Source organism: Piliocolobus tephrosceles, unplaced genomic scaffold, assembly GCF_002776525.5.
Source record: "Piliocolobus tephrosceles isolate RC106 unplaced genomic scaffold, ASM277652v3 unscaffolded_43752, whole genome shotgun sequence".
Taxonomy (NCBI): domain Eukaryota; kingdom Metazoa; phylum Chordata; class Mammalia; order Primates; family Cercopithecidae; genus Piliocolobus; species Piliocolobus tephrosceles.
Window position 1 is genome coordinate 1 of NW_022328479.1, and position 18,812 is coordinate 18,812.

Below are 18,812 nucleotides of genomic sequence, written 5' to 3' on the forward strand. Positions count from 1 at the left end.
CCGGACGCTGAGGCAGGAGAATGGCGGGAACCCAGGAGGCGGAGCTTACAGTGAGCCGAGATCGCGCCACTGCACTTCAGCCTGGGGGACAGAGCGAGACTCTGTCTCAAAAGAAAAAAAAAAAAGAAAACTGAGGATCTAATTCCTGTAGCTTGACAGCCATCAGCACTCAAAGCTCAGGCCCAGATCAGGCCCCCAGACTCTCCAACATTGCCCCTGGTCAGCATCGCAGAGCCAGGAGTCCAGGTCCCCAAACCCCATTCTCTCAGACTCAGGCACCCATCCCTTCCTCCAATACCCGTGAGTCAGGCCCCCAGCCCCCTCTTCTTACTCACAGTAGCTGTGTCAGTCCCCCCTGATTCCTGGGAACGGGGCTCTGACCGTGGACTCCGGCAGCGCCGCCATCGAAGGCCATGACACCGAGAGCCATCTGGTGAGAGATTTGCATGGGGTATTGGACACAGGGGACTCGCTGCCGAGACTTGTGGGGTAGAGGAAAGAGGAGCTTGATCTAGTTCCTGACAGCGGAACCAGCCTCTCGCCTGCTCTCCAGGCCTCCACGCTCTGCCTCCCAGGAGGACTTCCCAGCACCCACTTCTGAGGTTCTGATGCTCAGCCATTTGTCCTCCTGTCTGCCCTCAGACACCTCAACTTGGCATTCAGGCCTTGCTGGGATGCAGTCCCCACAGACGTTTCCTGCCTCCCCCAACCCCACTCACACCTTCCTGCATGCCAGCCCCAAGGAACCCCAGCACAGCTCCTCGCTGCCGCACCTGTGCTGTGGGCCTGCTGCAGCCAATCAGGCTTCCCTCTAATCCTAGGTCCTTAGACTCATAGGTCCTTAGAGAGCCCGTTCACCTGTCCCCGCTCTGGGAAGGTGCCCTGACCCGTCTCCCACCATGCTAGCTGAGGTGGGCCTCCTGCCCTCTCCCAGCACTGTGCCTGTCTCCCTTCCACCGCACATTAGGCCCTTCCAAGGCAGCCACAGGGTATCTGCCCATTTTTGGCTCCCCGTGCCAGCACAAGGGTGCCACCCAGGTGGCTTCAGAAAAGCTTCTATCAATGACATTAGGATAAAGAGCGCCGAGAGAGGGCGGGGCTGAAAGGAACCGGAAGCCACCATACCTTTATCATTGGGCAGGTCCCCCTGCAGGGAGCTTCCCACAGCCTGCTGGATGGCTCGCTGGGGAAGGGGGGAAGAACCAAGCGTCAGAGGACCCAGGCAGATGCTTTGCAACCTCTGCCCCTTGGGAGACAGACATCCCAGACACTGACAGCCAGACTCAAGTGCTTCACGGGAGCCAGGAGTCCAGTGCCCCTGCCTTGGGCCCCGGAGTCAGGCCCCTGGAGTGTGGATGCCCAGCTCCTCCATCCCTCAGTGCCAGGAGCCCAGCAGCCTCACCAGGATAAAGGCAGAAGGAGAAAGTGTGGGGTCTCTGTCTGGCGGACCATCGCCCCGATCCTCGCCCGACTCCTCCGTCTTCCCTCGAGACTCATCTTCTTCCTCCATGGTCACCTGGGGGTCCAGGGGTGACAGTTTGGAGTGGAGGTCCCGGGAGAAAGGACGGAAGGAGAGGATAGACATGAAGACCTCAAGGGCCCCACACTATCTCCCTCAGCATCCCCTTTGGCACCCCTCCTCTCCTCCACCTCATCCCGCTCCACCCTGTGCTTGGGTGGGCGCTGGGCCCAGCATAGACACCCCAGGGACTAGGAGCAATTCTCTTCCTTTTTTCTGGGTTTCAGGTGCCTCTTATGTCAAAGGGAGGCCTCCCCGGCCTCCACTTTTAACATTTCACTCCTCAATTCCCGCAGCTTTCCCAACAACGTATCCAAATTTCAAGACCTCGTTCCCTGGCCTCCTAAGAGGCAAAGCCAACACCGAGATTTTCTGTGTGTGCTGCACCGTGATTGCAGAGTGTGTTCCACCGTCCTATAAACCCACCTTTCCCAAGGCCAATGTGCTGGGCAATATTCAACGCCATGCCTCAAACACCACACAGCTTCCTAGAGCATCAACTGTCCTCGATGGTGAGGAAAACCCCCAAATTTTATTTATATACCTAAGTTGGAAACTTCACTGAGTGATCTGCAAAACCAGTATGCCATTTTTAACATGAAAACGCTAAACTTCAGAAAGGCATGCTGAAGGGAAACTTTATAGGAGGCATTTACTTATTGCCATCTGCCCAAAGCCTTTGCAATGTCATGGAAATTCTTTGATACGATTCCCCAGTCAGGCAGTTGAAAGATCATCCATTAAACGGTGGATGTCTTGATTAGGGCTTCAGAAAAATATGAATATTTCAGCTGTAAGCTTCCCCACGACTGTCAAATCTGCTACTCGTAAGACAATATCCAATCTCAAAATTCCTAGAAAGCTTCAAAATCCCTAACCCACAACTCAGTATGCTTAATTGTAAATGCACGAAACAGGAGTATCTATCTCAGAGAATGGCTGTGAATATTGAAAGCCTGACTTCTGCCACACAGTTAGAGTACCTCAAGTGCTCAATACGGATGAACAGGAATGACACTATTAGCCCTTAAAGCTCAGGTTTCCCCTACATCTGCCTCCCTGCTTCCCCCACAGCATTCTTGCAAAGACAAGACCCTGGTCCTGTTCTACATCCCATATAGATTTTCAAACCATGCCAAGCCTCTACATTCAGCCTCCCAGGTCCACCTAATTCCTAACTTCCTAAGACACACCCAACCCTGATAGTCTATTACATCCCAGCCTCTTTTACCAACACTCAATATGCTCAGCCCCGTGGGCAGTTCCTGGCCCTGGGACTGTTCTCCAGCACCTCCCGGGGAAGCACATGCTACCTAGAACAGTGACTGTCACATATGAGAAGCTTAATCAACATCTGCTGACTATAGGCTCAGGGATCCCCAAACCCTCTGCAGTATACAAAGATGCTTGCTTGCTCATTTAGACAGCACCAGGCTTTGCAGACACACCCTCAGCTACTTAGATCTTTTGGACAGAAGAATGCTCTGCAGATACTGCTAGGTCCTGTCTGGATCAGTGGTTTCCCCAACAACAGGGTCATATACCAGTTTAGTGCTTCACAAATAGCTTGTTATAAAAAGTAAATAGAACAAAATAGTTCTTCGCAGCACATCGCAAGTAGTAAGTGGAAATGTCAATTTGTGGAAGGTGAGTTAATGTTAACACATTATGTTATATAATGTCAAATACATTATGACTGTCTATACTAGGTCTTAATGAAAAAATGTATCTTAATGCAGATCACGGTCAACATGGTTTGAAAAGCACTGTAATAGTGGGTCTAGATGACCCTCCAGACTCTTCCAGCCTAAAGTAGATTAATTCTAACTCTCTCAATAACCCCCAGGGTAATGCAGAATTTTAAAACATTTTTCATTTGAATCACTTTCTGAAGGGCAAGTATATCTAAGCTGGGCAAAATTTTCTCATTCTCTTTCTGTATTATTCGCCACAAGCTGATCCGACCTGAAAGGCATTTGAATTTGCTCCAGGCATAAAAACTGCATTCCTGCAGTCATATTCAAGCCACCTAGATGGTTCCAGGTCCTTCTAACTGCCCCCAGCCTCCTGTCACCCATTATTAGACACTACCCATACCCTGGAGACCCCAGACCCTCAGCACATCTCAATATTTGACGCCCTCCCCTGGTGGGCATATCCCAACCCCCTAGGGGGCTCTAAGACTTGCTAGCCCTTGGCAGTTATTCTAGGCCTGATAAACGGCCCCAGACCTATGCAGACCAGTTGCATCCTCAGGCCAGCCCAGGTAGACTCCAGCCCTAACAGACATACCCCAGGCGCTCTAGATGGCTCTGAAGATACTCCTCAGGTCTTGCAGACCCTCCTTCACCCCTGGGATATATCTCAAGATCTCAAGATGGCCCCAGAACCCTCTAACCAGACCCTAGTCCCCGGTCAGCCCATAAAGACAATCTACAGTGTCTACAGACACGATCCAGGCCAGCTATATGATGGAGGGCAGGCCTTAGGCTCGGTCTAGGCCCAGGGACGCCCCCGGTCCTCTCGGAGACGCCCCACTGACGCCCCCAGGAACCCACGGATGCGTCCCAGGGCCCTGAGAAGGCCCCCCTCTCGGCGCCAGGTTTCGCCGCAGCTGCCGGGCCCGAGACCGCCCCATGAAGCCCTCCAGGACCCGTGGCTTGTGGGGAGGACCCCGGGACAACTAGCGACCCAACTCCGCCCCGCCCACCCCAATAGGCCCGAGCCCCGCGGCCCGGACCGCCGCCGCCATCTTACCCCGCCGCTCGGGCTGCGGCTCCGGCCCCGGCGCGGGGCGGGGCAGGCTGGGGCGGGGTTCGTCAGCAAAGGAGGAGAGAGGCGGAGCTAAAGCGCCGCCGAGCTTGTCGGGATTTCAAGTACCGAGCACGGCGCCGTGAAGGCCGGCGGAAACGCAACCGGACTCGGTTTCCCAGAAGCCAATGGGACACATGGGGCGGGGTCCGCGCGATGCACGCCGGGAGGCGTAGTCCGCGCACCGCCTCTGTCGCGCGGGGACAGCTAGTGGGGTGAGAGGTGAAGTGGGCGGGGCCGCCGCAGCCCGCGATGACGCCCCACAGTGCCCTGCGCGGGCGCGGAAAGGGTGGCGGAACAGGAGGTGACGTAAAAGGTACTAAACAGAATAGATGCAAGGGAATTGTAGTTCGGCGGAGTGAGCACGACTTGCTGGATGTCGTCCTACCCACATTCTGGGGCTCTCAGAATCCAGATCCTCTAGGTCCCCCTAAATTTAGAACCAGACGGGATGCAGTGGCGCACACCGTAGTCCTACTCGGGAGACTGAGGCGGAAGGATCGCTTCAGCCTAGAAGTTGGAGGCCAGCCTGGGCAACATAGCGAGGCCCCGTCTCTAAAAAATAAAAATAGGCCGGGCGCGATGGCTCACGCCTGTAATCCCAGCACTTTGGGAGGCCGAGGCAGGCGGATAACCTGAGGTCAGGAGTTCAAGACCAGCCTGACCAACACGGTGAAACCCAGTCTCTACTAAAAATACAAAACTTAGCCGGTCGCGGTGGCTAACGCCTGTAATCCCAGCTACTCGGGAGGCTGAGGTAGGAGAATCGCTTGAACCCGGGAGGCGGAGGTTGCAGTGAGCCGAGATTGCGCCATTGCACTCCAGCATGGGCTACAAGAAGGAAACTCCGCTCAAAAATAAATAAATAAAAATAAACTTAGAACCTAGAAGCCTGACCCCATAGCCGCCTCATTCAGTACAGAGAAGTCTGAATTCCCAATCCTCTCACTCAGAGATGAGTCCAGACTCCTATTTCCCTCTTCCCTTGGACTCAGGAGTCTGATTCTTCCTTCCTCAGACCCAAGAGTAGGTCTCCCAGACTAGTCCTGGTCTCAAGCTCTCACATACGAATTCGGGTCCCCCAACCCAGTGGCCTCACTCAGACCCAGAATCCTGGGTCCCCAGCCTCTCTAACCCCTGGACCTAAGAGTCCAGGTCCCCGGCTCCCTCCTTTACCAAACTAAGGACCCCAGACGCCTTCCTCCCTGACATCCTCCTCCCCAGGACCCAGGAGTCCACATCTGCAGCCCATTTTCTCCTAGGGACCAAGGAGTCTGGGCCCTCGGCTTCCTCCTCCTTCAAGACCCAGAAATCCTGGCCCCAGGCTCTTCATGACCCAGGCATCCCAACTTGGTCGAGCTGGCTCATGGATTAGGAATGCAGTGATCTCACGGCCCCTCCCTGCCCCGTTACCCCGCTGTCCCCCTCTAGGGCCCCACTCTCCTCCCAGTCTGTCTTCCGCTTGGCTGGGACAGCGGGAACCGGAAGCCTGGGTCCCTTAGCAGGCGGAGACTCTAGACTCTAACCCAGACGCCCGGGTCGAAAGCTTGGCTAGGATCCCAGGAGGGAGGTGGAGCTTCTCCTCAAAACCTGCTGCTGCTTCGGAGCGCCCTATATACGGCCGCGCGCGCGAGTCGACGAGCCCCGCCTACCATACTAAGGCCTCAGAGACCATGCCCCAAGCAGCAGTGTCACAGGGGTCCTTATTTGCATATCCCCTCTCCTGACGAGCTTCCCGCCCCGTCTGCTGAAAGAATAAATTTATATTAGCATAGCCACGCCCACAGACCGCCCTCCCGCTGAGAGCGCGTGGCGCCGCTCAGGGCGAGCACAGGTCTCTCATTAGCATAGCCCCGCCTCATTCGGAATTCCCCTTCGCAGCGAATCCCGTACTCTTTCCCTTATTAACATAGCTCCTCCCTTTCTTTGGCCCGTCCTCCTCCTTAAGTGTGCCGAGACGCGAGCCTTCCTCGCCAGAGCTCATGATTATGCAGTAGCCTCATTAGCGTAGCCCGCCCCCCCCCCCCCCCCCCCCCCCCGGGTCCCGCCCGGCTCCCCCGCAGGCGGTAGCGAAGGCTGCAGCAGCGGTGGCGACATGAGCAGCGGGGCGGCGTCCGGGACAGGGCGGGGGCGGCCCCGGGGCGGGGGACCTGGGCCCGGGGACCCCCCACCCAGCGAGACACACAAGCTGGTGGTCGTGGGCGGCGGCGGCGTGGGCAAGAGCGCGCTGACCATCCAGTTCATCCAGGTAGTGGGCCCTCACCCGGGAGGGTGTCCCTGGGACCCAGAACTGAGCCCTTGGGGGGATCCCCGAGACCCCTTTTCCCCCTTGACCCGTCACTGAGACCCTCCTATAAGGCCCTCTAATCTTAAAAGATCCCCACAGATTGTAACCTAAACTCTTGGAGAGCCTCCATCCCCTGCACGGGGGAGCCTTCCTTCTGCACTCGCATCCTGAGACCCACCATTCCCTCCCCCAGTGCCCCAGACCCCGCTTACCTGCTGACCTGGCTTTGAGCACCTCCTGGGAGCATGCTAAATATAGAACACTCACCCCATTGGGACCCTAAGCACTCCCAGGCTCCCCCACCACACCCTCGGTGCAACCTTCCACCACCCTGAGCCCTATCTCCCCCAAATCCCAGTCTCCAACTTCCCCTCTAAGCCATTGAGAACCTTCCTGGGAGAACGCCAGTGCCCAACACCTTTGAGATTCCCCCACATTCTGTTTTTTTTTTTTTTTTTTTGAGACAGAGTCTCGCTCTGTCCCCCAGGCTGGAGTGCAGTGGCACGATCTTGGCTCACTACAACCTCTTCCTCCTGGGTTCAAGCAATTCTCCTGCCTCAGCCTCCCGAGTAGCTGGAACTACAGGCGCATGCCACCACGCCTGGCTAATTTTTGTATTTTTTAGTAGAGACGGGGTTTCACCATATTAGCCAGACTGGTCTCGAACTCCTGACCTCGTGATCGGCCTGCCTTGGCCTCCCAAAGTGCTAGGATTACTGGCGTGAGCTACCTTGCCCGTCCCAACGTTCGATTCTTAGCCCCTTCCATGACCGACCCTAGAACCTAGAAATTCTACACAGACCCTGGCCCTGAGACTCTTCTGGGACTACCCAGCCCTAAGACAGTCCTGCTTTCCAACCCGAGATTTAAAAAGAGATCCTGCCCCTTGGCCATTCCAGAAATCTCCCAAGACCCCAAGTCCTGACAATCCCCCATTCCTCAAGACCCAAACCTCCACTCTCCCACCCCACCCCCAAGGAAAACCAGCCCCTCCTCCATCCCGTGCTTTCTCCACTGCAACTCCCTGAGCCGCTCTCAGAAACCCTGGATAGCTCTCAAATAATCTCCAAAGAAGAAGCCCCCAGATTCTTGGCACCCCCAGAAAGAGCTACTCCTTGGGAGTCTCTCTGACCCCATAAATGAACTCAGTGTTTCTAAGACTGTATATACTATAACCTCCCAAAACCCCTGCGCCACCTCAGGGCTAGCCCCCAGTTCTCAGCCCTGAGGTTCTCATGCTGTGCTCTGAGGTCACGCCCCTAACTACCCCCAGAGCCACAGTCCCTCCCAGGGCCTGGTCCTTATAGCCTCCCTCCAGGACAAGCCCTCACCAAGCACCCCTGTAACTGACAGATGCAGTATTCAGACCCCTAGCCTCCAAATCACCCCTTCTTTCCTGAAACTCCACCCCTACCCAGGAAACCTCCTCCCCATTCCTGAGGGAGGTCCTCCCTGCTTCAAAGAAATCCTAGAAAAGTGTCTCCGCCTGAGATGCTACTGCAGAGGCCCTGGGGCCCCAGGACACCTCCATCCCACCCCCACCAAAAGACCCCAGCAAGAGCCTGGGAGGGAGCCCTTCTTGTGTAGAGAAAGGCCCCAGCCCTGGGCCCCTTGCACCCAGAGGCAGTCCCAGAGCTGGCCTAAGGCCTGGCTGGCAGCGGGCAGGACCCAGGCAGGAAGGGAGGGGCCGGGGCCCGAGGGTGGGGCAGCCTCTCCACAGCCGGATTGGAACCGGGACCTTCCCCTGGGAGGAGACACTGGAGGCCGCCTGAGCAGGAGGAGGGGACGGGGGAGAAGGAAGAAGAGAGGGAGGAGGCAGAAGAGGAGGGAGAGATATAAACAGGCAGTCTGGACAATAACGCCTCCGATAACCGATACATTCAATATTTAACAGGGATTTGCTCTGAATCTCGCCGGTGCTGGATGGAGTGTAGTGCTGTTCTTAGCCTCCTTTTTCAAATGAAGAAACTGAGGAACTGAGGCTCAGAGAGGGGAAGTGATTTGTTCAGTGTCACACAGCTAGGATGTAATGATGATGTGGGACATGTACCTTATACCAGAAAGAGAGGACCAGGAGTGACTCAGAGAGAAGAAGACTGGTGGGAGGCAGGGAAAGGGGGGCAGGGGAGCAGCTACCCAAAGAGAAGGGGACAGAGACCCAGAGAGAGGGAAAGAGAGACTCAGACACAGGGGACAGAGACCCAGAGAAAAGGGGGCAGAGACCCAGCAACAGGGACAGACATTTAGAGAGAGAGAAGGACAGGGCGGGGCGCGGTGGCTCACGCCAGTAATCCCAGCATTTTGGGAGGCTCAGGAGGGCGGATCACCTGAGGTCAGGAGTTCGAGACCAGCCTGACCAACACATCTCTACTATAAATACAAAATGAGCCGGGCATGATGGCGCATGCCTGTAATCCCAGCACTTTGGGAGGCCGAGGCAGGTGGATCACAAGGTCAGCAGATCGAGACCATCCGGGCCAACACGGTGAAACCCCATGTCTACTCAAAAATAGAAAAAGTTAGCCGGGCATGGTAGCGGGTGCCTGTGGTCCCAGCTACTTGGGAGGCTGAGGCAGGAGAATGGCGTGAACCTGGGAGGCGGAGCTTGCAGTGAGCCGAGATCGCACCACTGCACTCCAGCCTGGGCGACAGAGCGAGACTCGGTCGAAAAAAAAAACTCAGAGAGACAGAGAGAACAGAGACCCAGAGAAAGGGGGCAGACATTTAGAGAGAGAGGGACAGAGACTGAGAGAGGCATCCCAGGGGCAGGGCTTCATCCTGTCTGCCAGGGCACTGCAATAACTATCCTCTCCCCATCCTGCCAGTCCTACTTCGTGTCTGACTACGACCCCACTATTGAGGACTCCTACACGAAGATCTGCAGTGTGGATGGCATCCTGGCCCGGCTGGACAGTGAGGGCGGCGGGGATGGATAATGGATGGGGGTGGTGTCAGCGGGGGCTGAGGGCTCTTGGGGGTGACTGGGGGGAGCCTGGTCCCCACAATGGCCCCTCTCCCTATCTGTGCAGTCCTGGACACTGCGGGCCAGGAGGAGTTCGGGGCCATGAGAGAGCAGTACATGCGTGCCGGCCACGGCTTCCTGCTGGTGTTTGCCATTAATGACCGGCAGAGGTGACGGGTTGCCCGTGGCGGAGCAGTGGGTGGGTGTGGGGAGGACCTGGGCTCTGCAGCTGGCTGGATCTCATGCCTCTGGCTTCACTCGCAGTTTCAACGAGGTGGGCAAGCTCTTCACGCAGATTCTCCGGGTCAAGGACCGTGACGACTTCCCCGTGGTGTTGGTCGGGAACAAGGCAGATCTGGAGGCACAGCGCCAGGTTCGGGACACCCCTCTTTGTGGGGACCCCATCTCAGCCTGGGAGGCTCTTTTCAGCACACCTGTCCCCCATCAGCATCCTCCTCTGTTCCTGCAGTCCTGCAACTGCCACTGTCACACTGCTCACCTAGATGGGTTACCCCTAAACCGGACCTTCGGGGTCCCCAGCATCACCGAGCAGAGGGCCTAGCACGCAGGTGTCCTCAGGAGAGGCTGCAGGATGGAACAAAGGACATTCACCCCTATCCGCCAGCTCTCTTTGCCCCTTCCTCTTGTTCCTCCCTTCCAGCCAACCTCCCACCAGCCCCAGCACCTCCCCTGCTCATGGCCAGCCCCCTCCATGGCTCCCCAGTTCCTCCCCAGGTGCCAGATGCCCCGCACGGTTGCGCCCCTCCTTTCCCTGCTCCCAACACCCCACAACAATTTCCACACATAACTCATCCATTTGGCGAAGGTTTGGGGATTTCCAGCCTCTGGGGCTCTGCTGGCCTCTGCTGGGAACACCCTGACTTCCCGGCCTGCCCACTCCTGGTGATCTAAGGCACAGCAGGGCAAGTGTCCACGAAGCCCGCCCCCATCCCTCACTTACAGGACACCAAGCCCCTGCGGCATCTCCCTCCATAATCTCTCAGGAGCTCTTCCTCTTTGAGTTCTCACAGTGGGTCACCTCTCCTAGAGTATCCAGCCTGCCTGTCTGTCTCTCCAGCTGCGGTCACCCTGAGGGCAGGGACCTGACTCCTCCGTGTCCCCCGCACCCCCAGGTCCCCCGATCAGAAGCATCTGCCTTCGGTGCCTCCCACCACGTGGCCTACTTTGAGGCCTCGGCCAAACTGCGTCTCAACGTGGACGAGGCTTTTGAACAGCTGGTGCGGGCTGTCCGGTGAGCCGAGTCCCCTTCCCGTCGTCCTTGTCCCCAGCACTTCCACTCCAACCTCACTGGCCTTTTCCCACAGGAAATACCAGGAACAAGAGCTCCCACCCAGCCCTCCCAGTGCCCCCAGGAAGAAGGGCGGGGGCTGCCCCTGCGTCCTCCTGTAGCCCAGGCAAGAGAGAAGCAACCAGCACAAGCTCTCGGGACCAGCTGCCTTCACACCTTGCTGTGTGACCTGAGGCCCTCACTGAGCCTCAGTTTCCTCATCTGGGTCTCCCAGGACACATCACATGCCCACCCTTACTTCCTGGCCTCTTCTGGGCTACTGCCACTGTGTGCCTTCTGCCAACACCTCCTGTCCCCACCTAAGCCTGGTGGGGGTGAGGGGCTCCGGGTCACTGCTGTATATAACTCCCATCCCCCAGAATAATAAACGTCACTGCCAACGTCAGGAGGTGCTTTCTAAAAAGGTAATGAGGGTTGGGCACTGTGGCTCACTCCTGTAATCGCAGCACTTTGGGAGGCCGATGCGGGAGGATCGCTTGAGTCCAGGACTTTTCGACCAGCCTGGGCAGCATAGCGAGACTATCTCTTAAAAAAAAAGGGCAGGGCCAGGCACGGTGGCTCAAGCCTGTAATCCCAGCACTTTGGGAGGCCGAGGTGGGTGGATCACGAGGTCAGGAGATCAAGACCATCCTGGCTAACACGGTGAAACCCCATCTCTACTAAAAATACAAAAAAAAGTTAGCCGGGCGTGGTGGCAGGCGCCTGTAGTCCCAGCTGCTTGGGAGGCTGAGACAGGAGAATGGCCTGAACCCGGGAGGCGGAGCTTGCAGTGAGCCGAGATCGCGCCACTGCACTCCAGCCTAGACGACAGAGCGAGACTCTGCCTCAAAAAAAAAAAAAAAAAAAAAAGGGCAGGGGAATGAACTCTGGGAAGGTGAATGAATTCAGGGCACACATGTTCTAAAGCCTCCCTCCACCTAGAACCGTCAGATCTAGAACCTATTGCTTGGGGAGGAGCAGAAGAATTTAAAAAGCAGAACCAAGTGCCTGGATCCCTACTTTCCCTTCAACAGGGCAATTCTACCTTTTTCTGTTTGTTTTTGTTTTTATTCCTTTTCTTTTTTTTTTTTTTTTTGAGACGGAGTCTCGCTCTGTCGCCCAGGCTGGAGTGCTGTGGCGATCTCAGCTCACTGCAAGCTCCGCCTCCCGGGCTCACGCCACTCTCCCGCCTCAGCCTCCCGAGTAGCTGGGACCACAGGCGCCGCCACTGCGCCCGGCTATTTTTTTGTATTTTTTAGTAGAGACGGGGTTTCACCGTGTTAGCCAGGATGGTCTCGATCTCCTGACCTCGTGATCCACCCGTCTCGGCCTCCCAAAGTGCTGGGATTACAGGCTTGAGCCATCGCGCCCGGCCGTTTTTATTCTTTTCTAGCCTGTGGCCAGGCTAGAGTGCAGTGGCGCGATCTCAGCTCACTGCAACCTCCACCTCCTGGGTTCAAACGATTCTCCTGCTTCAGCCTCCTGAGTAGCTGGGACTACAAGTGCATGCCATCACTCCCAGCTAAATTTTTTTGTATTTTTAGTAGAGGTGGGGTTTTACCGTGTTAGCCAGGATGGTCTCAATCTCTTGACCTGATGAGTATTTTCTTGGGATAAACTTTGAACATCTGTTGAAGGCATTTTTTTTCCTAGAAAGTTATAGAATGTGCTCTTCAATATGGTAGGTAGAAGCTACATGTGGCTATCTAAATTAAAATTAAATAAAATTTGGCTGGTTGCAGTGGGTTATGCCTGTAATCCCAGCATTTTGGGAGGCCGAGGAGGGCGGATCGCTTGATCTCGGGAGTTCGAGACCAGCCTGGGCAACAAAGTGAGACCCCTATCTCTACCAAAAATACAAAAATTAGCTGGGTGTGGTGGCACGTGCCTGTAGTCCCAGCTACTCAGGAGGCTAAGGTAGGTGGATCGCTTGAGCCTGGGAGACAAAAATTGCAGTGAGCCAAGGTGACGCCACTGCACTCCAGCTTGGGCGACAGAAAGGCTGTCTCAAAAAAACAAAAAATACGGCCAGGCACGGTGGCTCACGCCTGTAATCCCAGCACTTTGGGAAGTTGAGGCGGACGGATCACAAGGTCAGGAGATCGAGACCATCCTGTCTAACACGGTGAAAACCCCACCTCTACTAAAAATACAAAAAATTAGCCAGTCATGGCAGCATGCACCTACAGTCTCAGCTATGGCATGAACCCGGGAGGCGGAGCTTGCAGCGAGCCGAGATCGGAGATCCGGCCACTGCCCTCCAGCCTGGGCGACAGAGCGAGACTCTGTCTCAAAAAATAAATAAATAAATAAATAAATAAATAAATAAAATAAAATAAAATAAAAATAAAAAAATAAAAGCCAGGCACGGTGGCTCACGCCTGTAATCCCAGCACTTTGGGAGGCCGAGGCGGGCAGATCACCTGAGATTGGGAGTTCGAGCCCAACCTGACCAACATGGCGAAAACCCATCTCTACTAAAAATACAAAAAATTAGCTGGGCGCGGTGGTGGGCGTCTGTAATCCCAGCTACTCAGGATGCCGAGACATGAGAATAGCTTGAACCCGGGAGGCAGAGGTTGCAGTGAGCCAAGATCGTGCCATTGCACTCTAGCCTGGGCAACAGAGCAAACCTAATTGTCACACATGGCTAGTGGCTTTTTTTTTTTTTTTTCTTTTTTTTTGAGACAGAGTCTCACTCTGTCACCCAGGCTGGAGTGCAGTAGCAGGATTTCCACTCACTGCAACCTCTGTTTCCTGGGCTCAAGTGATTCTCCTGCCTCAGCCTCCTGAGTACCTGGGACTACAGGCGCATGCCACCATGCCCGGATAATTTTTGTGTTTTTGGTAGAGACAGGGTTTCGCCACATTGGCCAGACTAGTCTGGAACTCCTGGCCTCAAGTGATCTGCCCACCTTGGCCTCCCAAAGTGCTGGGATTACAGGCGTGAGCCACCACGCCCGACCTCTAGTGGCTATCTTAATAGATAGGGCAAATAGGCAACATTCCTATCATTGCTGAGTGGGCTATTGCATAGTGCTTTCTAGAACGTTCCAATAGAACGTTCTAGGACATTGGAAACAGGCAGCAACTCAGCTGGGTGTGGTAGCTCACGCTTGTAAGCCCAGTATTTTGGGAGACCGAAGCGGGTGGATCACTTGAGGCCAGGAGTTTGAGACCAGCCTGGGCAAGAGCTACGCCCTGTCTACAAAAATAAAAAGAGACAGGAAGCAACTGCTACAAACCCTGCCTGTCCCACTCTCACCTTCAATGTATATCAAGAAGGGACAGGTGGGTGGAATGGTGTCCAAGCAGCCGTCTGGCAAGTTCTCAGTTCCAGAAAGTTCCCAGTGGCACTGACATCTGGATCTAAACACTAAATCCAATTTGGGGTCAAAGTGGACACCCCCCATCCAACCCCCCATTCTGTCTTGGGAGGAGCAGAAGTGTCGGGTGTCTTAAGGCCACAGTGGGTAAGTGGATGACACACTTCAGTCTGGAAGCCCAAAGCCCATCTGTGTCCTAGGAACACCTTTTTTTTTTTTTTTAGATGGAGTCTCGCTCTGTCGCCCAGGCTGGAGTGCAGTGGCCCAATCTCAGCTCACTGCAAGCTCCACCTCCCAAGTTCATGCCATTCTCCTGCCTCAGCCTCCCGAATAGCTGGGACTACAGGCGCCCGCCACCTTGCCCGGCTAATTTTCTGTATTTTGTTTGGTAGAGACGGGGTTTTGCTGTGTTAGCCAGGATGGTCTCGATCTCCTGACCTCGTGATCCGCCCGCCTCAGCCTCCCAAGGAGCCCTTCGTTCTTTACATTTTATATATTTATTTGAGACAGGGTGCCGCTCTGTTGCCCAGGCTGGAGTGCAGTTGCATGATCACAACTCTGCAGCCTCAACCTCCTGGGTTCAAGTGATCCTCCTGCCTCGGCCTCCCAAGTAGCTGGGACTACGAGCGCACACCTGGCTACTTTTTCATTTTGTTGTGGAGATGGGGTCTTGCGGTGTTGCCTACACTGGTCTTGAACTCCTTCCTTTAAGCAATCCTCCTGCCTCGGCCTCCCAAAGCTCTGGGATTACAGGCATGAGCCACCGTGCCCAGCCTGGGAACACTTAAGACTCTCCCCCGCCGGGCACGGTGGCTCAAGCCTGTAATCCCAGCACTTTGGGAGGCCGAGACGGGCGGATCACAAGGTCAGGAGATCGAGACCATCCTGGCTAACCCGGTGAAACCCCGTCTCTACTAAAAAATACAAAAAATTAGCCGGGCGAGGTGGCAGGTGCCTGTAGTCCCAGCTACTCAGGAGGCTGAGGCAGGAGAATGGCATAAACCCGGGAGGCGGAGCTTGCAGTGAGCTGACATCCGGCCACTGCACTCCAGGCGGGGGTGAGGGGCAGTCCTGTCCACTATTTGCTACCCTGGAAGGCTGAAGTCAACTGGAGACTACCGTCCACCCACCTCCCAAGCCTGTGTGACTGGCCATCTTTAAAGCCCTTAAAGCCCCAAACCTACCCAACACGCCAGGCTAAAACCCTCAACCAAGATGTCCCCATGCCCTGAACTTGAGGCTCCACCTGTCAGCAGTCAACCATCTGCTCCCTGTGCCCCGGGCCCCGATCCCTGAAGGTTCTACTCGCACCCATCCTGGAACCTGCTTCCTAGTCCTAGGGTGGAGTATGGCCTTTGCAAGGCCAGGCTGCCTGAATTCAAATCCAGCTCTGCCACTTCAGTCTCATCTGTAAAATGGGGGCAAATACAAAGCTACTTCACAGGGTGAGTGCGAGGCTAAAGGAGACGATTGCAGAGGAGGAATGAGCCTGGCGCATACAAAGTGCTCACCATCAATGACTGGCTGACACTTCTCCATTCTGCCCCAGAACCATGAATGTCCCTCTGTATCCCGGATTAGAACACTGATTAGCGGGCTAGGCACAGTGGCTCACGCCTGTAATCCCAGCACTTTGGGAGGGTAAGGCGGGCCAATCACCTGAGGACAGGAATTCGAGACCAGCCTGGCCAACATGGTGAAACCCCCCTCTCTACTAAAAATACAAAAATTAGCCAGGTGTGGTGGCGAGTGTCTGTAATCCCAGCTACTTGGGAGGCTGAGGCAGGAGAATCGCTTGAACCCGGGAGGGGGAGGTTGCAGTGAGCCGAGATCGTGCCATTGCACTCCAGCCTGGGCAACAAGAACGACACTCTATCTCCAAAAAAAAAAAAAAAAAAAAAAAAAAAAAACACTGATTAGCTAATATCCCTTTCCGGGTTCTATTATCATAGAACCTTTGGCGTGTTCTCAACCTTCTTCCCTGGGAAAAAGTAGGGCTCGGATGTACTGTGTCACTTGTTGGCTCTCTTCCCTGCCAGGACCTCTGCACACCAGGGGTCCACCCCTGCTGGATGGGGAGTCGTGGGGCAGGAGGGTGGGCAATGTTTCAGTCAGTTTCCAAACAAGCTCTGACACTTTCACCTAAGAGCCAGCTGCGGATACTGCACCCCCAACAGGAAGGAGTCCTGTGCCAACATTTCTCTTCCCAGATCTCACCATCCACGTGCCCTCTGCAGAGGATCGGAGTCTTTCCTACACAGGCCAAAGGGGCCAACTTCTTGGTTGGGGCACCCTGCTTCTAGCAGGACCAAGATGCACTTTGAGAATGTGACAAAAGTTACCGCTTGCCCCCAAATGCTCCACACAACTGGCAGACCATTTTAGAAGGTTTACAGCCACCAGTGTCCCAAAGATCAACAGACAACAGCGAAAAAACTGGCATCTCCCTAGGCACTGTTAATGCCAGCAATTATGTATTCGGTTCCTCCTCTCCCCTGCGCTCTGGCAGACCCTAGCAACGATTCTAAAGCTCTCCAGGTTTTGATGTCCCCATCTTTTTTTTTTTTTTTTTTTCCGGGGGGGGGTCCCCCCCTCCCCCCTCGGCGGGGAGCCGTGGGCATGATCTTGGCTCACTGCAACCTCCGTCTCCCAGACTCAAGCAATTCTTCTGCCTCAGCCTCCCAAGTAGCTGGGATTACAGGCGCCTGCCAGCATGCCCCACCAATTTTTTTATTTTTTATTTTTTGAGATGGAGTTTCACTGGTCACCCAGGCTGAAGTGCAATGGCGTGATCTCAGCTCACCGCAACCTCTGCCTCCCGGGGTCAAGCGACTCTCTTGTCTCAGCCTCCTGAGTAGCTGGGATTACAGGTATGCACCACCACCCTGGCTGATTTTGTATTTTTAGTAGAGACAGGGCTTCTCCATGTTGGTCAGGCTGGTCTTGAACTCCCGACATCAGGTGATCTGCCCGCCTTAGCCTCCCAAAGTGCTGGGATTACAGGTGTGAGCCACGGCACCCGGTCAAGCCCGACAAATTTTTGTATTTTCAGTAGAGGCAGGGTTTCACCATGCTGGCCAGGCTGGTCTTGAACTCCTGACCTCAGGTGATCCACCCGCCCTGGCCTCCCAAGGTGCTGGGATTACAGGCATGAGCCACCATGCCTGGCCAATATCCCCATCTTTATCTTTCTCTGTCTCTCTCCCTTTTCTGTCATGTCGTGGACCTCTGTTAAGCTTCTCTAGATCTCCTGCTACAGGTCACAGGAGCTGCAGGCCAGGTGATCCAAACTGGTTGTCTTCCTTCATTTTGACAAAAGCCCATTTAACAGATGGCAAAGGTGAAGATGGGGTCTGTTACCCAACCTACCCAGTTAGTGCTGCAGCTGGGATTCTAATTTGGGCAGCTGGATACCAAAGGCCAACCACAAGGTGATTCCGTCCCTAAAGGGACGATTCCTGACCTCACTGTCCACGCTCACAACACTCTACTCCAGGCCGAGCATGGTGGCTCATACCTCAATCAATCCCAGCACTTTGGGAGGCCGAGGCGGGCGGATCACCTGAGATCAGGAGTTAGAGACCATGCTGGCCAACATGGTGAAACCCCGTCTTTACTAAACTGACAAAAATTAAATGGGCACGGTGGCACGTGCCTTTAATTCCAGCTACTCGGGAAGCTGAGGTAGAAGAATGGCTTGAACCCAGGAGGCAGAGGTTGCAATGAGTCGAGATCATGCCACTGCATTCAAGCTTGGGTAACAAAGCGAGACTCTGTCTCAAAAAGGAAAAAAAAAAAAAAAGAATGCTCCACCCACTTTCCATCCTGGAACTCTGACCTGGGACAATGCCAATCCTTTGGCCTCAATTTTAACTTTTTTTTTTTTTTTGTAGACATGAGGGTCTCATCATGTTGCCCAGGCTGGACTCAAGCAATCCTCCTGCCCTGGCCTCCCAGAGTGCTGGGATTATAGGCATGAGCCACTTTCACCTGGCATTTGGCCTCAGTTTGACAGCCTCGTCCAGGACCTTGAGTGTGTGGCTTTCCATCAAAGGCTGCACCCCTACAGGCCACAGTTCAAGCACAATAATGGTTTGTACTCAGCCCTCTTAACTCAATGATTCTAGAAAGTTCAAGATCCTTTTCTAAATTTTTTGAGACGGAGTCTCACTGTTGCCCTGGCTGGAGTGTGATGGAGCGATCTGGGCTCCCTGCAACCTCAGTCTCCCAGGTTCAAGCGAATCTCCTGCTCAGCCTTCTGAGTAGCAGGTGCAAGCCACCATGCCCGGCTAATTTTTGTAATTTTAAGAGATAGGGTTTGCCAGGTGCAGTGGCTCATGCCTGTAATCCCAGCACTTTGGGAGGTTGAGATGGGCGGATCACGAGGTCAGGAGTTCAAGATCAGCCTGACCAACATGGTGAAACCCCGTCTCTACTAAAAATACAAAAACTAGCCAGGAGTGGTGGCATGCACCTGTTATCCCAGCTACTCAGGAGGCTGAGGCAGGAGAATCGCTTGAACTTGGGAGTTGGAGGTTGCAGTGAGCCAAGATAGCACCATTGCACTCCAGCCTGGGAGACAGAGCAAGACCCTGTCTCAAAAAAAAAAAAAAAAAAAA

General features: G+C 54.8%; 2 protein-coding genes across 4 annotated transcripts; one reads left to right on the top strand and one right to left on the bottom strand.

Annotated features, from left to right (window-relative positions):
• Positions 1–189: 189 nt before the first annotated feature.
• On the bottom strand, positions 190–4,451 carry LOC113224119 (splicing factor, arginine/serine-rich 19-like). Of its 3 annotated transcripts, none has more exons than XM_026453401.1 (4): positions 1,946–3,803; positions 1,403–1,516; positions 1,126–1,183; positions 190–430 (listed from the first exon to the last, which is right to left on the bottom strand). In XM_026453401.1, exons 2-4 carry the CDS (start codon positions 1,508–1,510, stop codon positions 306–308), a joined length of 291 nt encoding a protein of 96 aa, XP_026309186.1. In that variant the 5' UTR covers positions 1,511–1,516; positions 1,946–3,803; the 3' UTR covers positions 190–305. The 3 variants fall into 3 exon arrangements, with proteins under 3 accessions (XP_026309186.1, XP_026309185.1, XP_026309184.1); XM_026453400.1 differs by lacking the exon at positions 1,946–3,803 and adding an exon at positions 3,812–4,270 and having other exon boundaries at positions 191–430; XM_026453399.1 differs by lacking the exon at positions 1,946–3,803 and adding an exon at positions 4,277–4,451 and having other exon boundaries at positions 196–430.
• Positions 4,452–6,377: 1,926 nt separating this feature from the next.
• LOC113224120 (ras-related protein R-Ras) lies at positions 6,378–11,273 on the top strand. The gene is made up of 6 exons (XM_026453402.1): positions 6,378–6,578; positions 9,443–9,530; positions 9,647–9,749; positions 9,844–9,952; positions 10,713–10,831; positions 10,905–11,273. The coding sequence occupies exons 1-6, from the start codon at positions 6,426–6,428 to the stop codon at positions 10,987–10,989; spliced, it is 657 nt and encodes a 218-aa protein (XP_026309187.1). The 5' UTR covers positions 6,378–6,425; the 3' UTR covers positions 10,990–11,273.
• Positions 11,274–18,812: the final 7,539 nt, after the last annotated feature.